The sequence below is a fragment of the Ptychodera flava genome, chromosome 12 (genome assembly GCF_041260155.1).
Source record: "Ptychodera flava strain L36383 chromosome 12, AS_Pfla_20210202, whole genome shotgun sequence".
NCBI lineage: Eukaryota > Metazoa > Hemichordata > Enteropneusta > Ptychoderidae > Ptychodera > Ptychodera flava.
The window spans coordinates 18,589,388-18,610,128 of NC_091939.1; the positions used below are offsets into that span (position 1 = coordinate 18,589,388).

The 20,741-nt window shown below is 37.7% G+C and overlaps 2 protein-coding genes across 6 annotated transcripts in view; one reads left to right on the forward strand and one right to left on the reverse strand.

Annotated features, from left to right (window-relative positions):
• The window catches only part of LOC139145273 (hemoglobin subunit epsilon-like), a 38,224-nt gene extending 33,963 nt beyond the window's left edge, over positions 1 to 4,261 (forward strand). For all 4 annotated transcript variants that reach the window (XM_070716317.1, XM_070716316.1, XM_070716319.1 and 1 more), the window contains exon 2: positions 1,384 to 4,261. In XM_070716317.1, the coding sequence (XP_070572418.1) occupies positions 1,828 to 2,397 (570 nt within the window). In that variant the 5' untranslated portion in view covers positions 1,384 to 1,827 and the 3' untranslated portion in view covers positions 2,398 to 4,261. The remainder of the gene's footprint in view (positions 1 to 1,383) is intronic.
• A 2,269-nt stretch (positions 4,262 to 6,530) lies between these two features.
• On the reverse strand, positions 6,531 to 20,678 carry LOC139145276 (deoxynucleotidyltransferase terminal-interacting protein 1-like). Of its 2 annotated transcripts, none has more exons than XM_070716321.1 (11): positions 20,468 to 20,678; positions 16,700 to 17,243; positions 15,674 to 15,759; positions 15,073 to 15,178; positions 12,898 to 12,996; positions 12,121 to 12,210; positions 11,862 to 11,909; positions 11,274 to 11,398; positions 10,903 to 10,963; positions 10,227 to 10,351; positions 6,531 to 9,734 (listed from the first exon to the last, which is right to left on the reverse strand). In XM_070716321.1, the coding sequence occupies exons 1-11, from the start codon at positions 20,530 to 20,532 to the stop codon at positions 9,608 to 9,610; spliced, it is 1,476 nt and encodes a 491-aa protein (XP_070572422.1). In that variant the 5' UTR covers positions 20,533 to 20,678; the 3' UTR covers positions 6,531 to 9,607. The 2 variants fall into 2 exon arrangements, with proteins under 2 accessions (XP_070572422.1, XP_070572423.1); XM_070716322.1 differs by lacking the exon at positions 20,468 to 20,678 and adding an exon at positions 18,723 to 18,854.
• Positions 20,679 to 20,741: the final 63 nt, after the last annotated feature.

The window sequence follows — 20,741 nt, forward strand, 5'->3', positions numbered from 1 at the left end:
ACAACAACCTCCGACTAGAGCTTGTCGTTTATTAACTATGTCATTTAGCCATTTAAGTCGTAAATTGTCCAATCATAATTTTATTACATTTGTAGAAATATCAATGGTGGTTTAATAAAGGCCACCACAGCAACTGATAAAAGGTGTCTTTATTTGTATGTCGTTTGAATTCCTGGCAATCTCAGGAAACCGTCCCGTGGCTGATCTTAATACGAAGTACCACAGTTAAAGTTCGTTGGATGCATTAATCATGGAGGTGTTATTTTTGCAGTTACTTGTTATGTAAAAAATAAAAAAAAGACCCCCCAACAAAAACAAAACAAAACAAAACAAAAACCCCCCAACTTAAATTTAACGGTATTTCTCGCTCGTTATTATGTAAAGGGAGGCAGTCGTCGAACTGAGCGTGTGCGACTTTCTTGTTTACAAACAATGTATTTCATGCATGATATCTAGATGCATCAAGTCAACATAGCTGCAAAATTTAAATTTTACGATATTCATTGTTAACAAACATGTTTCAACTTTCATCAATCGCCAACGTACCCTAGATACAGTATTTACATCGGTCGTAGGGGTCCCTGGCAACCTTTGGGCAGAGTTCGACTACTGCCTCCCTTTAAAACGTGGCATGATATGACATACGAAAGTTAAAATTAGAAATTGGGGCTAACCGCTGAAATTAGAGTCGACTATCGTTAGCTCTAATTTCTGTATATCCACGACGAAATCCACGTGCAAAAAGATTTTGTAAGATTAATTCGAGTGCGGACCAAAATTTCGCGCATGCGTGCAAATATGAATAAAAATTACCGTCGCATGCAACAAACAAGACACAGCATGTCAGTTTTAATAAGCCAATACCTCGTCAAACTTAGTATAAACTTAAAAACATATTAAATACGTTTCTTAAATTGAAAAACGAACTGAATATTTATGTAGACAGGATCACCTTTGGCGTTTCAAAGATATAAAGAAATGCTATATTCCTATTAGGTACCAGGCGGTCTTTTTGTCAAGCATTCATATTGATCGACTATCTAACGAACGACAAGATGAATACGCACATCTGCCGGTAATTGGCATTTTCACTCTGAAACTTAGTATAACAACACACCTGACAGGTTGAAAGTGTCATCAAATGTTATCGTGTGCGGTATGATTGAGTAATACATGCAATATGCCCGAGTGTCGGTGACTGTCCTGTTCTCAAATTGGATGTGCAGTCCTAGGCCTACTACTAGTTTTACCCTGGATGAGTTTGGTCACATGACGTTTTGCTATTGATATAGCAGCTGTAGGCTGTGTGTTCGTCATTGGATCGCAGCGACTGTCCGCAAGCTGATTACCCTCAACACCCATTACTGTATTTCTCTCTTTCAGGTCGTCTTGGTGATGAGTGGCCGCCACGACGCCGTCAACTGAATTACCCGTAGTGGGAGGATGTCTGCCTGTAACTTTATAGACACAGACGTATTTACATGTATGTAGTTTACCAAACCCAAAGAAAGGATTGCCATTAGGTGCGGAGTCGAAAAAAAAAAAACATTTCCATTTTCGACACGGTGTGAGCTTGCTTATAAGCATTTCGAAAGACGACATTTGAGTCAGACTGCGGCTCTTACGAGGGTTGACACTGCCGTTTCTTTAATAATTGGCTTTTTTTAACAGGATTATCTTCAGAGGAATTGTGACTGTTATTTTTCTCCGTCGACTTGTGGACCTAACCGTGCTCTCAAAAGTGGCAACTCGTTTTTCAAATTGAGACGATCGGTGGCGGATATCGCGAAAGCATACAGACGTTGGAAATTTCATTTAATTTGCAAGATGGGATGCTCCGATTCCACCCACGCTGTATCTCAAAGGAACTCAAATGCAAATGCGCCCATCCCGAAGATGTCAAAAGCGGTGGAGTTTACACCTATGGAGGTGAGCATACTGCGCGGCACTTGGCCAGTCATGGCGTCCGACATGACGACCAACGGCGGCAAAATCTTCCTGCGAATTTTCAGTGTAGCCCCTGCCGTGAAAGACCTGTTTCCATTCCGCTACGTTCCGGACAGCATGTTATCGCAAACCGAATCGTTCAAGATGCACGGGCGGCGTTTCATGCAGTCAGTCGGCGCCGTCATCGAGAACTTGGACAACCTTGACGGGGACATATCCGTCCTTCTGTACAACCTTGGAGTGAGGCACTGTGACTTTGACGGAGTGTCACAGGATTATTTCAACCTGTACACAGACTGCATGATTTACACCTGGGACATAACGATGGATGGAGACAAATTCACTCCGGAAGTCAGGGAGACTTGGAGGAAACTGTTCGACTTCATCATCGGAAGAGTAAAAGAAGGTTTCGCTAGTGGTAAGAAAGCAGCTGAGGATAAAGCCGGATGAATTTAGAAACAGAATGTTACTGTCGCACTCCCGCCTGTCGGGCCAAACATGGAAGCCCTATAATATTTGCAGGATGCGGATGTTGATGGAGGAGGTGATCGAGTTTCTCTCTCTTCTGTTACCAGGACGAAAATGTAAGAGGAACTAGTTCACGAAACGCATTCTACTGTATCGATGCAAATATCCAAACGAATGCAAACATAGACGATGTCCACACAGTTTTTATTATATCTGCTGATCTGCAAGTGAAGCTGGTGTTATATAGTTACGTATCCTTGCATGAACATTTACATACATTATTATTATTCATATTTAGTTACGTGGTTTAAATATGAACTGACTCTTTATATATTTCATGACATATTTTTGTCTGCCGTCTTTCGATAAGCTTATATTTCTGAGGCAGGATATTTTGGCAACTGTTTTCATTCATAATATTTATATATGCGATACTGTATGTCATATTCTAATGACTTTCTGGTTGGGGTGTGTTCAAATTAAATTCGATCCTTCAAAGTCACTAAAATCACAGACAAATAGAAGAAACAGACTGGCAACGCGGCATGGCTTTTGTTCCATGGTCGTCTCGGTAAACTATGGCCTTTTCATATTAAAATGAGCTTCACAGGTGTTAGATTCTTTCGGAGACCTTTGTTCGTGGTTGATAATTGCACGAGATTATGCAAAAAGTACGACGAGATGGCATCGTGCTGCCAGTCGCGTAGCAACCATACTTACTTTGTGAACTCTCAGGGCAGATACACTGCTTCACGTCAATCAAAACATAACACGCCCGCAGTTTCATAAACATGTCCTTCAATGACCAACTTTTAATAGACGATATGACTGACCGTAAGCCATTGAGTAAAACCAGACAGTATCGATAGAAGATTTTCAAATTTGGTTGAAACACATTCATTATATATTCATAACAATGTGAGAGGAATTTTTAAAATGGTAAAACTCACTTTCCCTAAGCTCAAAACTTTCCCGTTTTCGCCAGCACGCCGATTCCACTCAGCACCACATGACAACGATAACACAAACTTTGCCGAACATACTTTCGCTTAAAAATTGGCGAAAATGCGAAAATCCGGAAAGTACCGAAGGGTGCATTGGCGGCAGTCTTCGGAAAAGCGAGGCAATAGCTACCCGAGGCGAGGCGAACATGGATGACTTACGTAACCGCTTCACGCCTGAACAATACCCGTTGCGAGTCTGTTTCTATTTGTCTGTGTTAAAATGTATGAGTATAGATATTATATCAATAGAACATTTATAAATAAGTCTTCGGATTATGTTTTTAAAGTAGTACTCGCCTTGAAATTGAAACGCTTAAATTTTCGCTCAAACTTTTCTCAATTAAACTTTAAACCATTCCCTTTGAAATAAACAAAAATAAGGAGCCACCGTGCAAATTTGGTGCTGGGGACACAAATAACCAAATTGTTACCGATACATACAATTCAAATTCGCCGCTATCTCTGTGCTACCTCTTTGGGGACAAAAAAATTCGCATTTCACAAAAATAACCCGGTGAAAACTTATGTAAACTTTAAAGTGAGCTCCCACAAGTAGTACAATGTAGACCAATAACATTTTGGCAAAGTTTGAGAGAACAAATATCCGTCCCCGAGGCGTGTTCTACTTAATGATTTCTGATAAATACAAAATTCTTCATATTGATAATGATCTGTCTATATTAAAGCTGTTTGCATGTGTCATCTTTCCAACTGTTTTCACTGTACCTTACAGATTATGTTAACAATAAAGGTATATAATGCTTCGGTTTTAAATTTTTTCATCAAGATTTTAATTTACGATTTAACTATAAATTATATTAAAGACAATACCATACTACTGATATTTTTGACAAGTTCTTTTGATTATAAATAAATATGGGCATAGGCCTAAATACAGACAAATATATTTCCATATTTACCATGTGTAATTAAAAATGCAAATATGTCGCCTTTTCCGAGCAAACCTAGAGTTTAAAACAGATTGACCATTTTAATGGTTCTTGAAAATGTCTATACGTTTAAACACTATCAAACAATAGACCCTCGTTTTCTCGAGCTCTATGATCAAACATTAACAGTTGAAGTTCCTTGACCACCTTGTGCACTGGCCAACAACGAAATGCTAAAAAAGCGAAGCATTGGATGAATCTGAAGACGATAAGTACAGTGCCCTCGTAAAATTGATGTAAAGAGATCATTTGTTAAAATTTAGAATAAGACGTATTGTCCCATCACTTCCAATGTCACCGTCGTGGGAAGACCTACCGATTGGCAGAGCGTCGATCTGTTAATGCAGGGTTCCTTTCGCTTTGAAATTGTTGAGGGCGCTACATTACGGGAGCTTGCCATAGTCAGGACGCGACTTCCCGGAACGCTAGGCATCAACATTGTTTTTATACTGTAAACCTTGTATTAAAAGGTAGTTTTTCTCTATCTCTTAACAACGTCTATATTATGTCTTTAACAATATTAAACATTAAAGAACAACAGAGGATTCACTGGTAAGCTTTTATGAAGGCTTGAATTTTGAAGATCAATGGACTGAAAATTAATTGTGCTCGATAGAGTTGAGTATCACTGGTCTGCATAGTTGAAATAATGGCCATAAACAATCATTAGAACACACAATAATATTCAGGCATACATTTAAGGTTCCAAGACAAGTAATTGACTTTTTAATCTAACAATTCTCTGGTGGTTAATAAGCTTAGAACCCTCGCAAACTATACATTTTCTAAAAGCCTAGACATAGGCATGGAGATAGTACCTACTACCTCCATGATATAGGGGAACATTTTGGTAACAACAGTATCACCATTGTTTACATAACTATCACGTGACAGGTAATTTGCATAACCTTTCAAAAATCGGTTTTCCCTATGTTTTGTCTCAATACTTCAAAAATATCTGACTCAAACTAGCTGGAATGCAAGGTGTCACAACGTTCTTCCGAAACGTGTCTCACATTTTTATATCTTGCTTAGTTTTTTTGGAGCACAATTTTAAAGAAATCAACTTGAGTTAAATCATAGACAGTAGTCCCCCCTCTACTATCCATGGATAAATTCACCCTGGAAGATTTTTTGCCATAAAAATTGTTTTAGAAGGTTTAAAAAAAATCTGAGAGACACTTTTTCGACGATCCTTAGGACAGCTTGCACTCACACAAATTTTAGCCACATATCTCAAACCATTGAAACAAAACATAATGAAAACCGATTTTTGAAAGGTTGTGCAAATTACCTGTCACGTGATAGTTATGCCCACAATGGTGACACTATGGTAACCAAAATGTTCCCCTATATCTAGGCTTTCCGAAAAAATATAATTTACGGAGGTTCTGAGCTTATTATTATCAACTAGAGAATTGTGAGCTTAGAAAGGTCAATTACTTGTCTTGGAACCGTAATTGCTTGTTGAAAGAATGATTGATGGCCAAGAATATGTAAACGGAGCTCTGCTTTGCTGTAGCGCTCCATCTTCATTTGAGTCCATTGAGGGCGCTAGATTGTAATGACTCTTCCAAATAATACATACATATAATCCAATGAAGGTGTCAGTTGTCAATACAGTCCTTTAGTTCATGGCTATTACTGGACTATTAATGGATTTTAATATCTATCTATCTATCTATCTATCTATATATATGTATATATATATATACACACAGATGGGTAGACAGATAGATATAAGTCTGAATGATAAGATGACCTTTCAAAGTTTCACAAGATTTCCAAATGGGGATATATTCAGTTATGAATGTATTTCTGAACATGAACTTATCAGTTGTTATCAAAGGAGAATATTCATCGGCCAAAAATCTCACATATCTGAGATCTACATCTGATGTCTGAAAAATTCATTGTGTCAATGAACAAATTAAAAGATAGTCTAATAAATGAATGAATGAATAAATGAACACATAAACAAACAAACAAACAAACAAACAAACAAATAAATGAAATGGAACAGGAGTCCACTTCAAAAAAACACTGTCGAACTTTTTTGTGATGTGAAAAGTCTCCCATAGCTGTTTTTATTCACTTTAAATCTTACAAAAATCAACATACTTTGAAAAGCTTTCAAGTAAAAAATTGTCTGAGGCTATGCTAACATGGCATCTGTAACTTTACTCATTTCATAGAAATTCAAAGAAATAGGTGCATACAACTGTTCAGCAAAGACTGCCGTCAGTGTTGTTCATTGTTTCAACCTATAAACATTCAACATGAAACAAATATTGCTGGCATTGGGCAGGTATAGTCTTATATTTGAAAGTGGTAGGGACAACTGAACTGATATATATACAGGCATCGGATAGGTATACAGTTTTATCTTTGAAATTGGTGGGGACAACTGAACTGATAAATGTACACATGTAATTTTAGTGAACTGTGTCAAATGTATCATTGTTCAACATTGTGCGGAAACATACAGTCTTGTTGTCTATACTTGTCTGCCAGATCGTTATAAGTGACAGATCATCCCATGGGGTAGGGAGAGAGGGGAGGGGCAGAAATCATAAAATACCATTCATCTTTCTGAGATCAAAGCCCTCAACAACCTAAGTAACTCATATAAGTCCTAGTGTCCAGTGCTGCAAACACTGGGACTGAAGATTTACAGAAAGAATACACAGACAGTGTTTTTATAATACTCAGTCACAGATTATTTTGCACATGAGCAAACTCATATATTTGATTTCAAGCTTCAAGGTGCTAAATTGATGTCTTTGAGGAAACAAGGGATGCCAACTGTCGTCTTATCAAATACTCAAATGAGAACCAATCCTGACTGGTTGAGCAACTGGAAGAATTCATTAATTTTTACAACATTCAGGGTAAAAACACAAAGGAAAAATGCATTTAAAGGAATAGACATTCAACCATGCTAAAATAATGGTCTACATGGGAAGACTTTCATATTTCCTAGATCAGAGAAATATCATGACCTGTGACCTTTCAGGTCACTGACCTACAGTGACCCAGTAAGATTACACTACATTGTACATTTCATATTTACAATTTCTTATCCTGGGGGGGAAAAAACTGACAATGCATCTAAATATACATATTTACAAACAGGACTTATATTATTAAAGTTACATTGAATTCCTAAACACAAACTTGGAGAATTTAAAATTGACGCGGTACAAAAAGAATAAATGGCATTCCCACATTTAGGGAGACAAAAACATTTTGTCTGATTGCAGATTGCCAAACCAAGCAATTACCTTAAATACATTGCACAGAGGAGATATATTTGAGCAAAATGGAAAACATATGCAGTATTCCTACAACACGGCTTCTGGAAATACAGAAAGTGAAATTGGTCATTTTCCTATATTATTGTTGGGAGGTTGTCCTGCAACCTATGAGAAATAACAAGTTTGACAATTTTTCAAACATTTTGCAGAACATCCTGTTTAGACCGTGAAGAACACAAACAATGCACATTTCTTTGGCCACATCTTGATATCAAACATCTACGCTCAATATCGTTAAAACAAGTAACAAGTGGCCTCAGATCTCAATTTGATTCAAACAGTATTTTTCCATCTAGCATGGCACTGTTGAAATACATATTCTAAAAATTCTCAGGTAGAAATGTTCATCACATTCTTGACAAATAATTTCAGGGGGTGAGCAAATCAAAGAGTTTGAGGTTTGAAGACACCGTTTTTGCTCAGACCAGTAAATTTGAAGGACTGGTGAACACAACTGCATCAATATCACATAAACCCTTTGCACCCTGACTCCCTGATGACCTATGACATCATGCGGATATTTTTGTCTGAGCCGGGTACAAAGGGTTAAATGTGCACAGGACCAGCAAACCTGATGGCAGGCCCACTCACTTTATACAGCTCAGATGATCAGCAAATAGTATTTGAAATGTTCACCCCTTAACCCCTTAATAGTTTGGCCAAAACCCATTGTTATGAATAGTGATTTTGGACCTGTTCACAGGGAATAGGGGTGAGCAGGTTAAACAAAATGTCAGACGTTTGGCTGTCTTGTCCTAGCAATTGGAAGATACAAATGTTTGCTTTCACATCAGAGTTTACAAATATATAGACATAGATACTGAAACATAAATATTATATTACTTATAATACAAAAGAGATGACAATATTACATAAACATCTATGCTAGCTCTGCAGCTGCATCTTTTTTGTCAACTTTTTTCACATTTTTAAAAAGATCTACTCCAATCTTTCGGGTGTTCTTTCATGGTTACATGACATAAAACGTTACAACAAAATTTGGCTGCTAGGCAAAAAATTAAAACAGGGAACTAACAACACCCCTTCAAATTATTCACTTCAAATAAAACATTTAATTCACTGGCAGTGAAAGAAAAATCAAACGGGAGCCACACGATGGTTGAAGTACTGACAACAGGAATATATACGAGAGAAAAAAAATTATAAAAGGATACATAGAAACATTTAAAATATATCAATAATCACTGTGATATCGCATCTTTCAGATTTTCATGAAGTGTGAAAGATACTGAAGGAAGTTGTGAGTGCAACTCCTTCATTTTCTGAATACTATTGCAGAAATAAAATGCTTTCAAGCTAATGCAGTCAACTGCTTCATAGAATTCAAGACTGTTCCTGAGTTGTACGGACATTTTGTCCCTGTCATTCCAATCACACTCACTGCTAATATGTACGTGATGGACACAAACAAACAAACAAACAAACAAACCTGGGGTAATGGTTGTCAAGGTTACTGTCAATCCTCTTCTGACAGTGGTTCATCACCACTCTAAAATTATGTTCGAAGTTTTTAAAATCTGGCCACATGGTTGCTCTCCACATTCAACATAAAATTTCAACAACTATTACACGTCATATTGATCAGTCTCTTGGCTGATATGCTTGAGTGATTGTCTATGAATTAGATAATAAATGTAGGAGAATAAGAGCACCAGATTTATAAAATCCCAGAGTGAATGTATGTATGTATGATGTATGTATGTATGTACGTATGTATGTATGTATGTATGTATGTATGTATGTATGAATATATGTATGTATGATGTATGTCTTGTTTGTATGCATGCATACATGCATGCATGCATGTATGTATGTATGTATGTATGTATGTATGTATGTATGTATGTATGTATACATGCATGCATGCATGTATGTACGTATGTACACACTTGGTGTTTGTTTATTCATGCTGATTGTCTGATGGACCATCTGTTCTGTTTGCTCTCATGTATGCTTTCATCTTCTCCATAATCTTCTTGTTGACTTTGAAAGGCCTGATTTCATGCAGACACAGCTCTGGGTTATTCCTTGTACACAAGAGAAAGCAAGAAAGAAAGGTGCCATTAGTTAGATAATTACTAATTAATATATATCGTTATGGAGAATGTTGAATGTGGCTGGAGTAAAAAAAAGAATTTTGCTGAGAATTACATTTCATTCCTCTTAATAACCTGTTTCATATTACTTATTCAGGCTTTTCTGCAGAAAATTCAGTTGAATTTATTGATCAATCACTTCTCTCTCTCTCTCTCTCTCTCTCTCTCTCTCTCTCTCTCTCTCAGGCTTTTGTATAGTAAGATCAATCGAATAAAGTGATCAACCATTCAATTCAAATTCTGTCTGTTTGTGTCTCTGTCTGTCTGTCTGTCTGTCTCATGCTACCTCTTAATGTACCTATCTGTATAAAATTTAAGTGCTGTTTTGCCAATTTTTCTGGATAAATGATCACATCAGACTAACAGACTGAAGTATGCCTAAACAAAGTTTTGCGAGTGAGTGAATGTAGCGTCTGGACTTACTTGTATTCATCAGTTTCTGATAAATCATACATATCTTCTACAATAAGTATAAACGCCTTGCCCCCAGTAGCTGGCATAAGACCATTCTCATACAGCCATTGTTTGTCTTCTTGGTCACCTGCGTACTGGATCAATAGAATTCATATATGAAATATGACATTCCAATTGAAAAACTCTTCCATTTTCTTCAATTATAGGTGTTCCATTAAAGATTTTGATGATGGGTACAGCTGTATATCTTTTAATTACTAGATTAGGTTTGATGCTTTGTTTCCAAATTACCCTTTTAGTCATCAATTACTTTGCAGCAACATTTGACAGACTACAACAACATCAGACTCAGCGAGCTCTCTAACGGAAACTGCTTTATTATCTGATCAAAAGCTCTTAATTTCACTGATGAGCCCATGAGCAGAAACACCATCAATCCATCCTGAAATGGATGAAGCTGAACGTTTATAATATGGTAATTAATCTTTGAAAGATATACTCATATTTACCAAGAGAAAAATTGACAAAAATCATCAGTTGCAAACTTTCTGAAAGCTGACTGAGTTAGAAGATTACATGGAAAACTCACTGAGTTTTAAGTTCAGCCAACACTATACTGTTGATATGAATCATGTGCGTGCATTAAAATTCTGTTGCACTGGAATGCAAAACACAAAATAGTTACCTTGAAAAGTTCTGGATGTTTGGAATATAATCTTCCTCTAGTTGCACCTAAACCAAGAGCCCTGAAAATGAGAGACAGAATGTTCATGAAACCATATTGTGAGAGATGAAATTTATACATCACACTGGTAATCTGATCACTCCCTGACGTTGCCAGACCACTCAGGATCTTGTCATTGTATATTTCCCATTGTCTCTGATCTTCCAGTTGATGAAACCAAAGAAAAATTAGTTCCATCACTCGTCCAAACCATTGCATTAAGACATTGGGCAGTGTACACATTGTGCCGTTATGTGGTCAGACAAAAATATATATGGGGACTTACATACTGCATATTCGTAGTATTCATAGTGACTTCGTATAAAACTTACTTATTTGCTCGAGCACCCATGACAAACAAAGTATCCTCATTTAGCCTATTGGGATCCCACTTAGGGCCGTCTTTCCTGACTGGTTCCGGTTTAGGTTTGTGTTCCCTAGGAGGCCTTCCTTTCCTCTGGAATGAAAGAAATGGGAAAACGATCATCGATCTTTTTGCGTCATTACAGCTCCAATAGTGTCTTATGTTGGTAGGTGTTTAAAGTTACCAGAATAAAAATAACAAAATTGCCTTGTTTTGGCAACTTTAACAGAAATCATTCCTCATTGATTTTTACTTTGAAATCTAGTAAGATTTTGCAACATATTTTTTGATGCCAGTACAAAAAGTAATGTAAATATCAGAGGATTCTCACATACAGTAGGCTGGACTGCAGGACTGACAAACACTGGGCCCACACTGAACAATTTTACACATGATCATCATCCTAGGGGGTCAAGTTTGTTCATAAAGCTACCGAGGCTGCTAGGAAAAGCTGATTATTTTCATAATGGACATTGGGCCTAGATTTCTTCAGGTACACTGGCCGTACCAGTCTTTTTTCAATCGTCTTTTCACACCAATGAACTAAAGTATTTACCTTTCTAACCAACGGAGGAAAACTAGCTTCTGTAAGAGGCTTGAATTTCTGAAAGCAAGGAAAAGCAATATTGTCAAACAAAAGGTAGTGCTTCACAAAATGTTGGTTTATCAGTAACCATGGTCCATTGTTTACCAAAAGGCAAAACTCAATCATTTCCTGACAAGTTCATGAACTTGCAAACAGCTGGAGTCATCCTGAACTCACCACTGCAAGGACTCAGTGCCGGTGAATTTACAATGCCGTTGCTAACACTTACTTTCTTTGCCGGTTCATCCCTTCCTTCTTCCTGGTCTGTTTTCCCGGACGCTATACTTGACGTCTCATCACACTTGAAGACTTCTTTTGCCTGAAAGAGTGTTAAGGAAAGGTGAAAACTCTTTCATTAGAATGTAAACTGTGGTCCACATATGAGGGGACTGAGCGGCAGTCGTAAGCCTTGCTTTGGCTTCTGCATTGCCAATATTTTCGAACTTTACATTGCCAATTGGAAAGTATAACACCTTTCACTGCCACATTTTTGGAGAATGCTTCTACTTACTACAGCCAAGTTGGACGGTTGGGATTTATATCATACTGTACGAAATATCATAGTCAAAGTGTATATAATTACACCTAGCCATTAAAAGGAGTGAATCCTCAAGAATTTATGAATAATTTCAATGTCTTTCCATTTGATGAAAAAGATAGTTTGCCTTAAAATAGATGTGAAACTTCTACCCTGGGAAGCAAAACATTTTCACACTGCTTTTCTCTGGTTGATGTCTGTGTAAAGACCCTATCATTTTGCATTAAACATTCCAGTTTTATATGCAACGTCTCATTTCCCCTTCTTCACGCAGAGGTGAGACACTGAGCATGCAATTTGAGTAAATTCTTTGTAACGCAGACTGATACATTTAGGACTCATAAAGGTTGAGTGGCAAACACTGAAAAATCATGACTGTCTCAAAAGTTTGCTTTAACATCTGACACGCAATGTTTATACAACCTCTCATTTGAACTTGACCACTGGATTCACATTATAACCACTAACCTGTTCTAATGCATCTTGAAAAGTACTCATTATGTTAGCCTCTGTTACTGCTTTTTCACCGTAGTTTTCTTTCACATTCTGTGCCGCAGCATCAAAATACTGTTTGTAACAAAAACACACACACAAAGGTTCAGTCAAAAATAGTCTAACAAATAACAGGTGAAATTTATGGGTAAAAAGAAACAACTGATAACTAAAATTGTAAAACAATAAAATATTTGATGAAATATTATCAATCATGATAATAATTGTACATGTATTTAAGAATTTTGTTTTAACTTTTCCGGAAATCTTCATTTGGTGTCTTCAAAACCTTGCATTTGGGAGGGATAAATAGCGCCCTCATTGGTAGATCCTACATTGTACAGTTATGCATTTCACAATATACAAGTCATCGTTGATGACACAGTCCCCACTTGTTAATCGGTACTTTGATTACAGGTCCTCAAAGAGGATAGAGTCCTCTTCATTAGGTCTGTGATAAAAATACTTTTGAATGAATTCGCTTGATACATGTCTGAGTTATGGTTCAGGACATGAAAAAAATCGTAACAAAATGGTCGCACAGCGGCCATATTGGATCGCATCACAAAACAAATTGATGTGCATAGCTATGACATTGGTCGATGTCCTTGTACCAACTTTGAATAAAATTGGTCAAAACATGCAGATATGCCTGAGAAATGGCTCTGTACAGTACATGAAAAAATCGTAATAAAATGGCCGCCTGGTGGCCATATTGGATCGTATCACAAAACAGATTGACGTGCATATGTATGACATAGGTCAATGTCCTTGTACCAACTTTGAATAAAATCGGTTGAAACGTGCCTGAGTTATGGCTCTGTACATGAAAAAATCGTAATAAAATGGCCACCTGGCGGCCATATTGGATCGCATCACAAAACAAATTGATGTGCATATCTATGACATTGGTCAATGTCCTTGTACCAACTCTGAATAAAATCGGTCAAAACATGCCTGAGTAATGGCTCTGTACATGAAAAAAATTGTAATAAAATGGCCGCCTGGCAGCCATATTGGATCGTATCACAAAACAAATTGATGTGCATATCTATGACATTGGTCAATGTCCTTGTACCAACTCTGAATAAAATCCGTCGAAACATGCCTGAGTAATGGCTCTGTACATGAAAAAATCGTAATAAAATGGCCGCCTGGCGGCCATATTGGATCGTATCACAAAACAAATTGACGTGCATCTGTATGACATTGGTCAATGTCCTTGTACCAACTTTGAATAAAATCGGTTGGAACATGCCTGAGTTATGGCTCTGTACATGAAAAAATCGTAATAAAATGGCCGCCTGGCGGCCATATTGGATCGTATCACAAAACAAATTGACGTGCATCTGTATGCCATATGAAGTAATCCTTCTATCAAGTTTGAATGAAATCGCTCAAGGCATCTCAGAGATATCTGCGTGAACGGATGGACGGACGGACGCACGCACGGACGGACGCACGCACGGACATGACCAAACCTATAAGTCCCCCCGGACGGTGTCCGTTGGGACTAAAAATCAGTTTGCCCTTTGTAGTCAGTTATAACAGTACAACACAGACATTTTAACAATAGTATCACTGATTAAATTTTCACACACAGATTTTGGTGATACAGAAAACAGTAGAAGAAACGAAACCTGTTGTGAATACACAGAGTCTCTTTCTCAATTTTTCATAACATTCCATCTAACCTCTCTGAGTCAATGAAAAAGAAAAACAAACACGGACACTATTGAAGGCCGAATAATTTTCCTGGAAAAATGTTACTTTTGTAACCTTTTCATTCTGTAAACAGTCATTTCACTTTTTTCAAAACCAACAACCACATGACATTCAAAACTGGGATCTATTGGGTAAATTTACCAGATTGCGAGCAAAAGTTTGAATATGACATAAATGTACTTCAAAGTTTACAAGTAGCAGGATGACAAAGAAAGAACTGTTGCTCTTTCAGTTTGTTTTGGTGTCCTGTGATATTAGTTAGCCAAACCTGACTTGGTGTTTTGAGCCAACTCAGTACGAGGTCATGACCTCAACTCTGTCACAGCCACTATATTTATGCATTACGTCAGTATTTCTAGAGGTGTGGTCCCACCTACGTACTGGGAAACCAGGCATAGTGACAAAACTGTGACATGTATCACTTACCTGTCGATACCTGTCCATGACTTTCTTGATTTCTTTATTTATAGAACTCTGAAGGACAGCTCTTAGCAGATCTAAAGCTTTTGCTGGGTTTATACAACCACCATTCCTATGCAAAAAAAACACATAAAGTTTACTTGTATGTAATTATTTTCCAACTATTTTCCTCGGTCAAAGAACCTGAATTTCCCTTTTTGCAGAAGGCATACTTTAAATTTTTAGGTTGAACAATGATTTAAAACATTGTCTGCACAGACGACTAATCCTACTACGTAGTTCCTAAACTCAAAATCCTGCAATGTCAGTCTTCATTTGTGTTCAATTTGCATATTTTGAAAACCCCTGAGGGTTGAATCAATGAGCCAGAATCTGAACCGCACTTAGGTAATCTTAGCGGTAAACAATCCTTGAGAGGGAAAAAGGAATTTGAAAAATTCAAACATGACAAAAGTCCTGAGTGGGCAGAAAAGAATGTGGCGACTGCCTCTGCTGAGAGACACTTTCAGTGAAACACAAAGCTGTACATACCAATAGTTGAAATATAGTGTCAATGTATTGGGGTGAAACTGTGATCGTTATATGATTTTTGGATTTTTTTTCTCACCTCGTATTGTAGTGTGATTCTTCTGTTCTGACTAGTCTACTGACCCTGGTGGGAAATATTTGTGGTGTAAGACAAAATGGATTTGGCTGAAAGAGAAAAACAGAGATTAAGTTAAAGTTTTGACAATCAGCTTGCAGTTTTCACCAAAAGCTTAGCACAAACCATCACGGTTGTACGTAAAGAGATTCTGGTGGCATTCCATTGTGGCAGGGATTTGAATTTTCCTTTCCAAGATGGCAGGCATTTTTCATGTAGTAACTCCTAAGACCATAGACCCTGCAGAGTCTATGCTAAGACTGCAGACAGCTTTATCAGCTTATCAACTGAAACACACACAGACTTGTATTTAGATTTGATAACCATTTTGCATTGGGCATCAATCAACCAGGAAAAGATACTTAAAATAAAACACGATATATAAACCCAGTATAAATGACATGGCCTTCAGATTAATAATCCTCTAATTATTTGAATGTTGCTGTTCTATTGCACTGCACAATGGAGTACTGTGTTAGTTGTAATCTGTTCACCAACTGACTGATCAGCAATCTTTCTTTGGGACTGTTGAGCACAACAGGTGTCTTTCAAACGGTTTTCTGGTCCTGCATGGAAAAATTTGGCCACTTCAATTTCCTATATTTGGTGAAAGCTTTGTGAACTACAGTCAACGCTGAAAAAATGCCATCTGTGTTTACAGTTGTAAGTAAAAGCACATCTTACTTTCTATGTGCGTTTTTGAAAAATTTTTCACAAATTTCAGTGTTTAGTAAAAGTGCATCTTACTTTTTTCAAATGTGTTTTTAATTGTAATATTTTGCAGTTGTTGGAGGAAGTACATATATGATTTTACTTTTTATCTGTAAGTTTTCTGGCTCTAGCTTCAGATTTTTCGATCAGTTCTTGGCTCACTTTCAGTGAGCTTCATCAAATTAATATAAATGCATGTACCAACAACAGATAAGGAATTCATACCACTAGACTAGCACAGCTGAATTTCATCAGAAAACAAAAACAGTGATAACTTACAATTTCGACCATCTTCGGTTCCGGTGGGGGAGGTGGTGGTGGTGGAAGTGGTGCTGCTGGCTGTACTGGTACTGGTGACGGTTTTTGCGGTTTCTCTGTAGTCATATTGATCGGCGGCATGTGCTGCGGCCTGGTCTGTTTGGACAGGCTTCCATCCAATCCTTCCCCTGATGCAAAGCCGGCTACTTTTTGTCCTTGTGCGTATTGCTGAAGAATGTGGTGATGGGCAGCTGCCACATGGTGATGGGCCGCCGGTGGTTGGGGCGCTGGAAACCGAGGCAAGGTGTGCCGGGCAAAATCTGTGTGTGAAGGAGGTGGCGGGGGAGCGAGCGGCGGTTTATTTTGATGATGCTGAGCAAATAAGTGTCCAGGGTATCCAGTAGGAACATTGACTGGCTCTTGTAGAAGTGCAGTGAGTGGATTGCTCAAGGCTGTGTGGAAGTTACCAGGTACTGTAGCTCGCACTCCAAGTGCAGCAACATTTGCTGTTGGCTGGTGATGTGCTTGTTGAGGCTGATGCTGGGACATAAGTTGACTCACAGTTCTGAAAAGGATATTTCAAAACAAGAGAATGTCAAAAATGCTAAAAAAAATTGGAAAAGTGATACATGATGAACAAGTGTTGCAGGCAGGACCTGCCCTTGTGACAATGTCCCCAAAATCGAACCTGTTGTCCCTTATTCTTGCATACTGCAGGTCACCTCAGGTGCACTCATGAGTCCACTGTGTTGGTGTAGTCTCCAAGTAATACTTTCTGACACTGACGATAACCTTTGTTTTGCAATGCATGATTGTTTTTAGGCTTATATTTTCATACTTTCGGAGCTGTGATTAGAAGTAATTAAAACGCTGCACTTGATATTATAACTTGCTTGTAGTCCTACTGAGCTCTCTGATTGGCGACAGATGCGGTATAATAGCTGCTACAATTACTTCCCTGAAATGTAAGCATAGTGATGCAGTCCCGGTAGCTTGAGTTATTATTTGTGAAACTAATTTGTAAAAATATAATACAAAATATGATTCACAACTGACACATGTTGTCCCCAAAATGTGAAAAATGTCCCTAAAAGTAAAGGGTGGGGGTAAGAGTGTCCATTGGTTTCAAATTCCTGGCTGCAACACTGGAGCAACCAGACAGAGGCAAACATATTTACAAACTTCTTCTGCCGCAGCCTCCAAGTAACTTAAACTGTTTCACATCAAACTGGGTGACATTACTACTGTGTGAATTGTAACTGATTATTTTGATGGTGAAGCAGGATGCTATGGATTGGAGGCACAAACAACCCTAGGATAACCAGTGATATCACTGCACTGTTTTGTAATTAGTTTGAGAAAATATTCCAAACTTGGTCAGAACTAAAATAATCTAATTCTTTTATTAAAGTTGGTACTGGGAGTTAAAGATACAGCATCATCATGATAAAAAAACTACCGTTTATTTACATTATCAAACCTTGTGAGCCAATAGTCATATAACATGCAGGTAGATTATACTGCAGATGCAGTAATCAGTGATTTACAATGTAATACAATTCTCTGAACTGATTGTATAACTTGTACCATTACACAAGCAATTCTGAGAACTGAGTTGAATCATAAATCACTGATTATTTTTTGTACTTCTATAAGTTTTAGGGCACACTTTTTATGTGATCATCATTACAAATTGAAAGAGCTGGATGCTTGAATAATTGTTATTGGCTCGTGACACACCTTTGAAAATACAGGTACTAGTACAAAGGATGGAGAAAAATGATACAGATTTTTGCCTGGTCGTGTGACATTTTGCCACTTCTGCTTTGTGGTTACAGACATACACAGGTTGGACAGTTTGGTGATAACACATTGAAATATAAATACTGTTTGCACTTCAAACAGGAAATTAGTCTGAATGAGAGGCTCTGTCCCTGTTCAATGTGCAGAGAAATAACACTTCAGCTTCTCCCTAACAGGATAGTCTAAACTTTTGAGACAAAATCTTTACAAAATCAGAAAATCAGCAACATTCTTGACATACCTTGGGAAAAACATTTTGTCCAAAAGAATTTGCCTGGTCAGAGTGGAGACAAGAGCTTGATGTTTGCTTCCAGACCACAGCTACTGGAAAACAGACTGTGCACAAAACGAACCCTGATACTGTATTATGACAACACCGGATGTGACCCCCAAATATTGGTCACGCATCTAGACTATTGTTTGATCAATGTCATTCAACGGTTGTGTTCACCTTGTTTTTGTTTAGAGAACAATGGCATAGTTACTGCCGGTGATGTTTTCGCTCTTTATTGAATTGTGCAACCTCAAGACCACAGACTAAACAGGCAGACCAGATTGTTTTTTAATTAGAAATTGAACATGTTAAAGAAGAAACCATGATTCTTTGTTATCCTACAGGACATGACAGCTATACAAAGAAATAATTGGACAAGGAACACCTACATAAACTTTGGGACATAAACAGTCTTAAATGGCAACAGCCCACCAAATCACATGGACCAGCACATGAATAAGAATTTTCCTAATGAATTAGGTATTCTGCAATGCAGCAATGAATTGACTATCATTTACCTTTTGTTAAGATGACAACTCAATATTTGACATATATTTTGAATTAATAATTGGATTATGATGATGTTCAATGGTTAAAGATCTAATTTGAACGAATTCTTACGTGTAACATCAGTGAAAAAAGTGATCTGTCTCATGTTAAAGACAGGAAAAAAATTGTTGAAACACATTTTTGTTTGACATCAATGTGACTGCTTTTAAAAATTAAATAATTGAAGCTTAAGTGCATTTCGTGCAATGGACAAGTCCTGAAAAACCCAACTTGACAATTGTAAAACACGTGGGTGGGATTACCAAGCTACAAAGATTGATGGACTTGTTCCTGGAATAATGTATTTTTGTATCTGAGACAACTGAATTGATAATGATATTGCGGACATGCAACTCATACGAAACCATGGACTTCCAAGGTTATTAAGACCGTTAAACCACCACAGAGGTTACGTTAGGTCCGTATTTTATTGCACTATCTTTTGGTTTGGAAGGTGTGAATAAGAAGCGTCTTTCTCAGTTCAATATGGCTTCGCGTTTGTGTGGGCGGCACAGCCTGCCATTTAGCAGTGGTAACGTTTCCCATTAATCCCTTTCTTAATAGAAAGTATAGAGATACATGATAAATGTCAAACCACGCACTCTTATCAAATGTCATTATAGCAAGACACGTTTATGCCATTAGATATTTCTTAATATGCGTACACGTTAACAAGCATCAAACGTAAAATACTTGTTTAGGGTATTACCCGGAAATGGCCTGCTCTCTGCTAGTGTGCTTGTGCTACCGTAATACAACTACCGGTTTCGTCAATGACGTTATATCGTGAGGTCCCCCATGTCCCCGGACAACAATTCTTACGGAAGTGATGGCGAACACCTGATCTAAATTTCCTTCATCGGGAATAAAACATAAGTTGAAACCACAATTCTTTGTCACTTGCGGGCAGAAGACCCATATGACAATAGTGCATCGGTGAACAACGCGTACTGTACAGCGTACATGTTCAACAATGTATAAACATTCATATGTTTTGGCGCTGTGTTAGTGTGTACGTGTGAGGACACTGCACCGACAGAGGTCGCCCAAAGAAACATTTTAATGTTGGCAATAAAAATGAAAATACGACAAAAACGGATCAAAGTGTTCGAGTAAGACAGGACGATGGCATCGACAGCATCAAAAACCACTGGGATACTCACTGTTTGGCGATAACTGACGGCTGTCTCTCTTGATCGACGTGTGTGCTCTGTAAACGCTCCGCCATCTTGGTAACAAAACTCTCCCTTTGACCTTCTCATGACGTCACAAAAATATTCACAATTTCTTTGATTATTATTTGTGCCTTTCGCTGACCATCGTTTTTGTTGACCAGGTGCTACCTGATTTTCTCTTCATATTTTATAAGCAAAATGAAGAGTTATCCATAATAAATTCAAATTTATTTGTCTTGGACCTCATGTGAAAATAAAATAC

What these genes read in the sequence shown, in the direction of transcription:
- LOC139145276 (XM_070716321.1), bottom strand. Translation starts at nt 20,532, where the DNA reads ATGGCGGAGCGTTTACAGAGCACACACGTCGATCAAGAGAGACAGCCG. An exon ending in AACCGAAGATGGTCGAAATT is followed by an intron (nt 15,760 to 16,699) that starts GTAAGTTATCAC and finishes TTTCTCTTTCAG; the next exon opens with CCAAATCCATTTTGTCTTAC. An exon ending in TCAGAAACTGATGAATACAA is followed by an intron (nt 9,735 to 10,226) that starts GTAAGTCCAGAC and finishes CTTGTGTACAAG; the next exon opens with GAATAACCCAGAGCTGTGTC.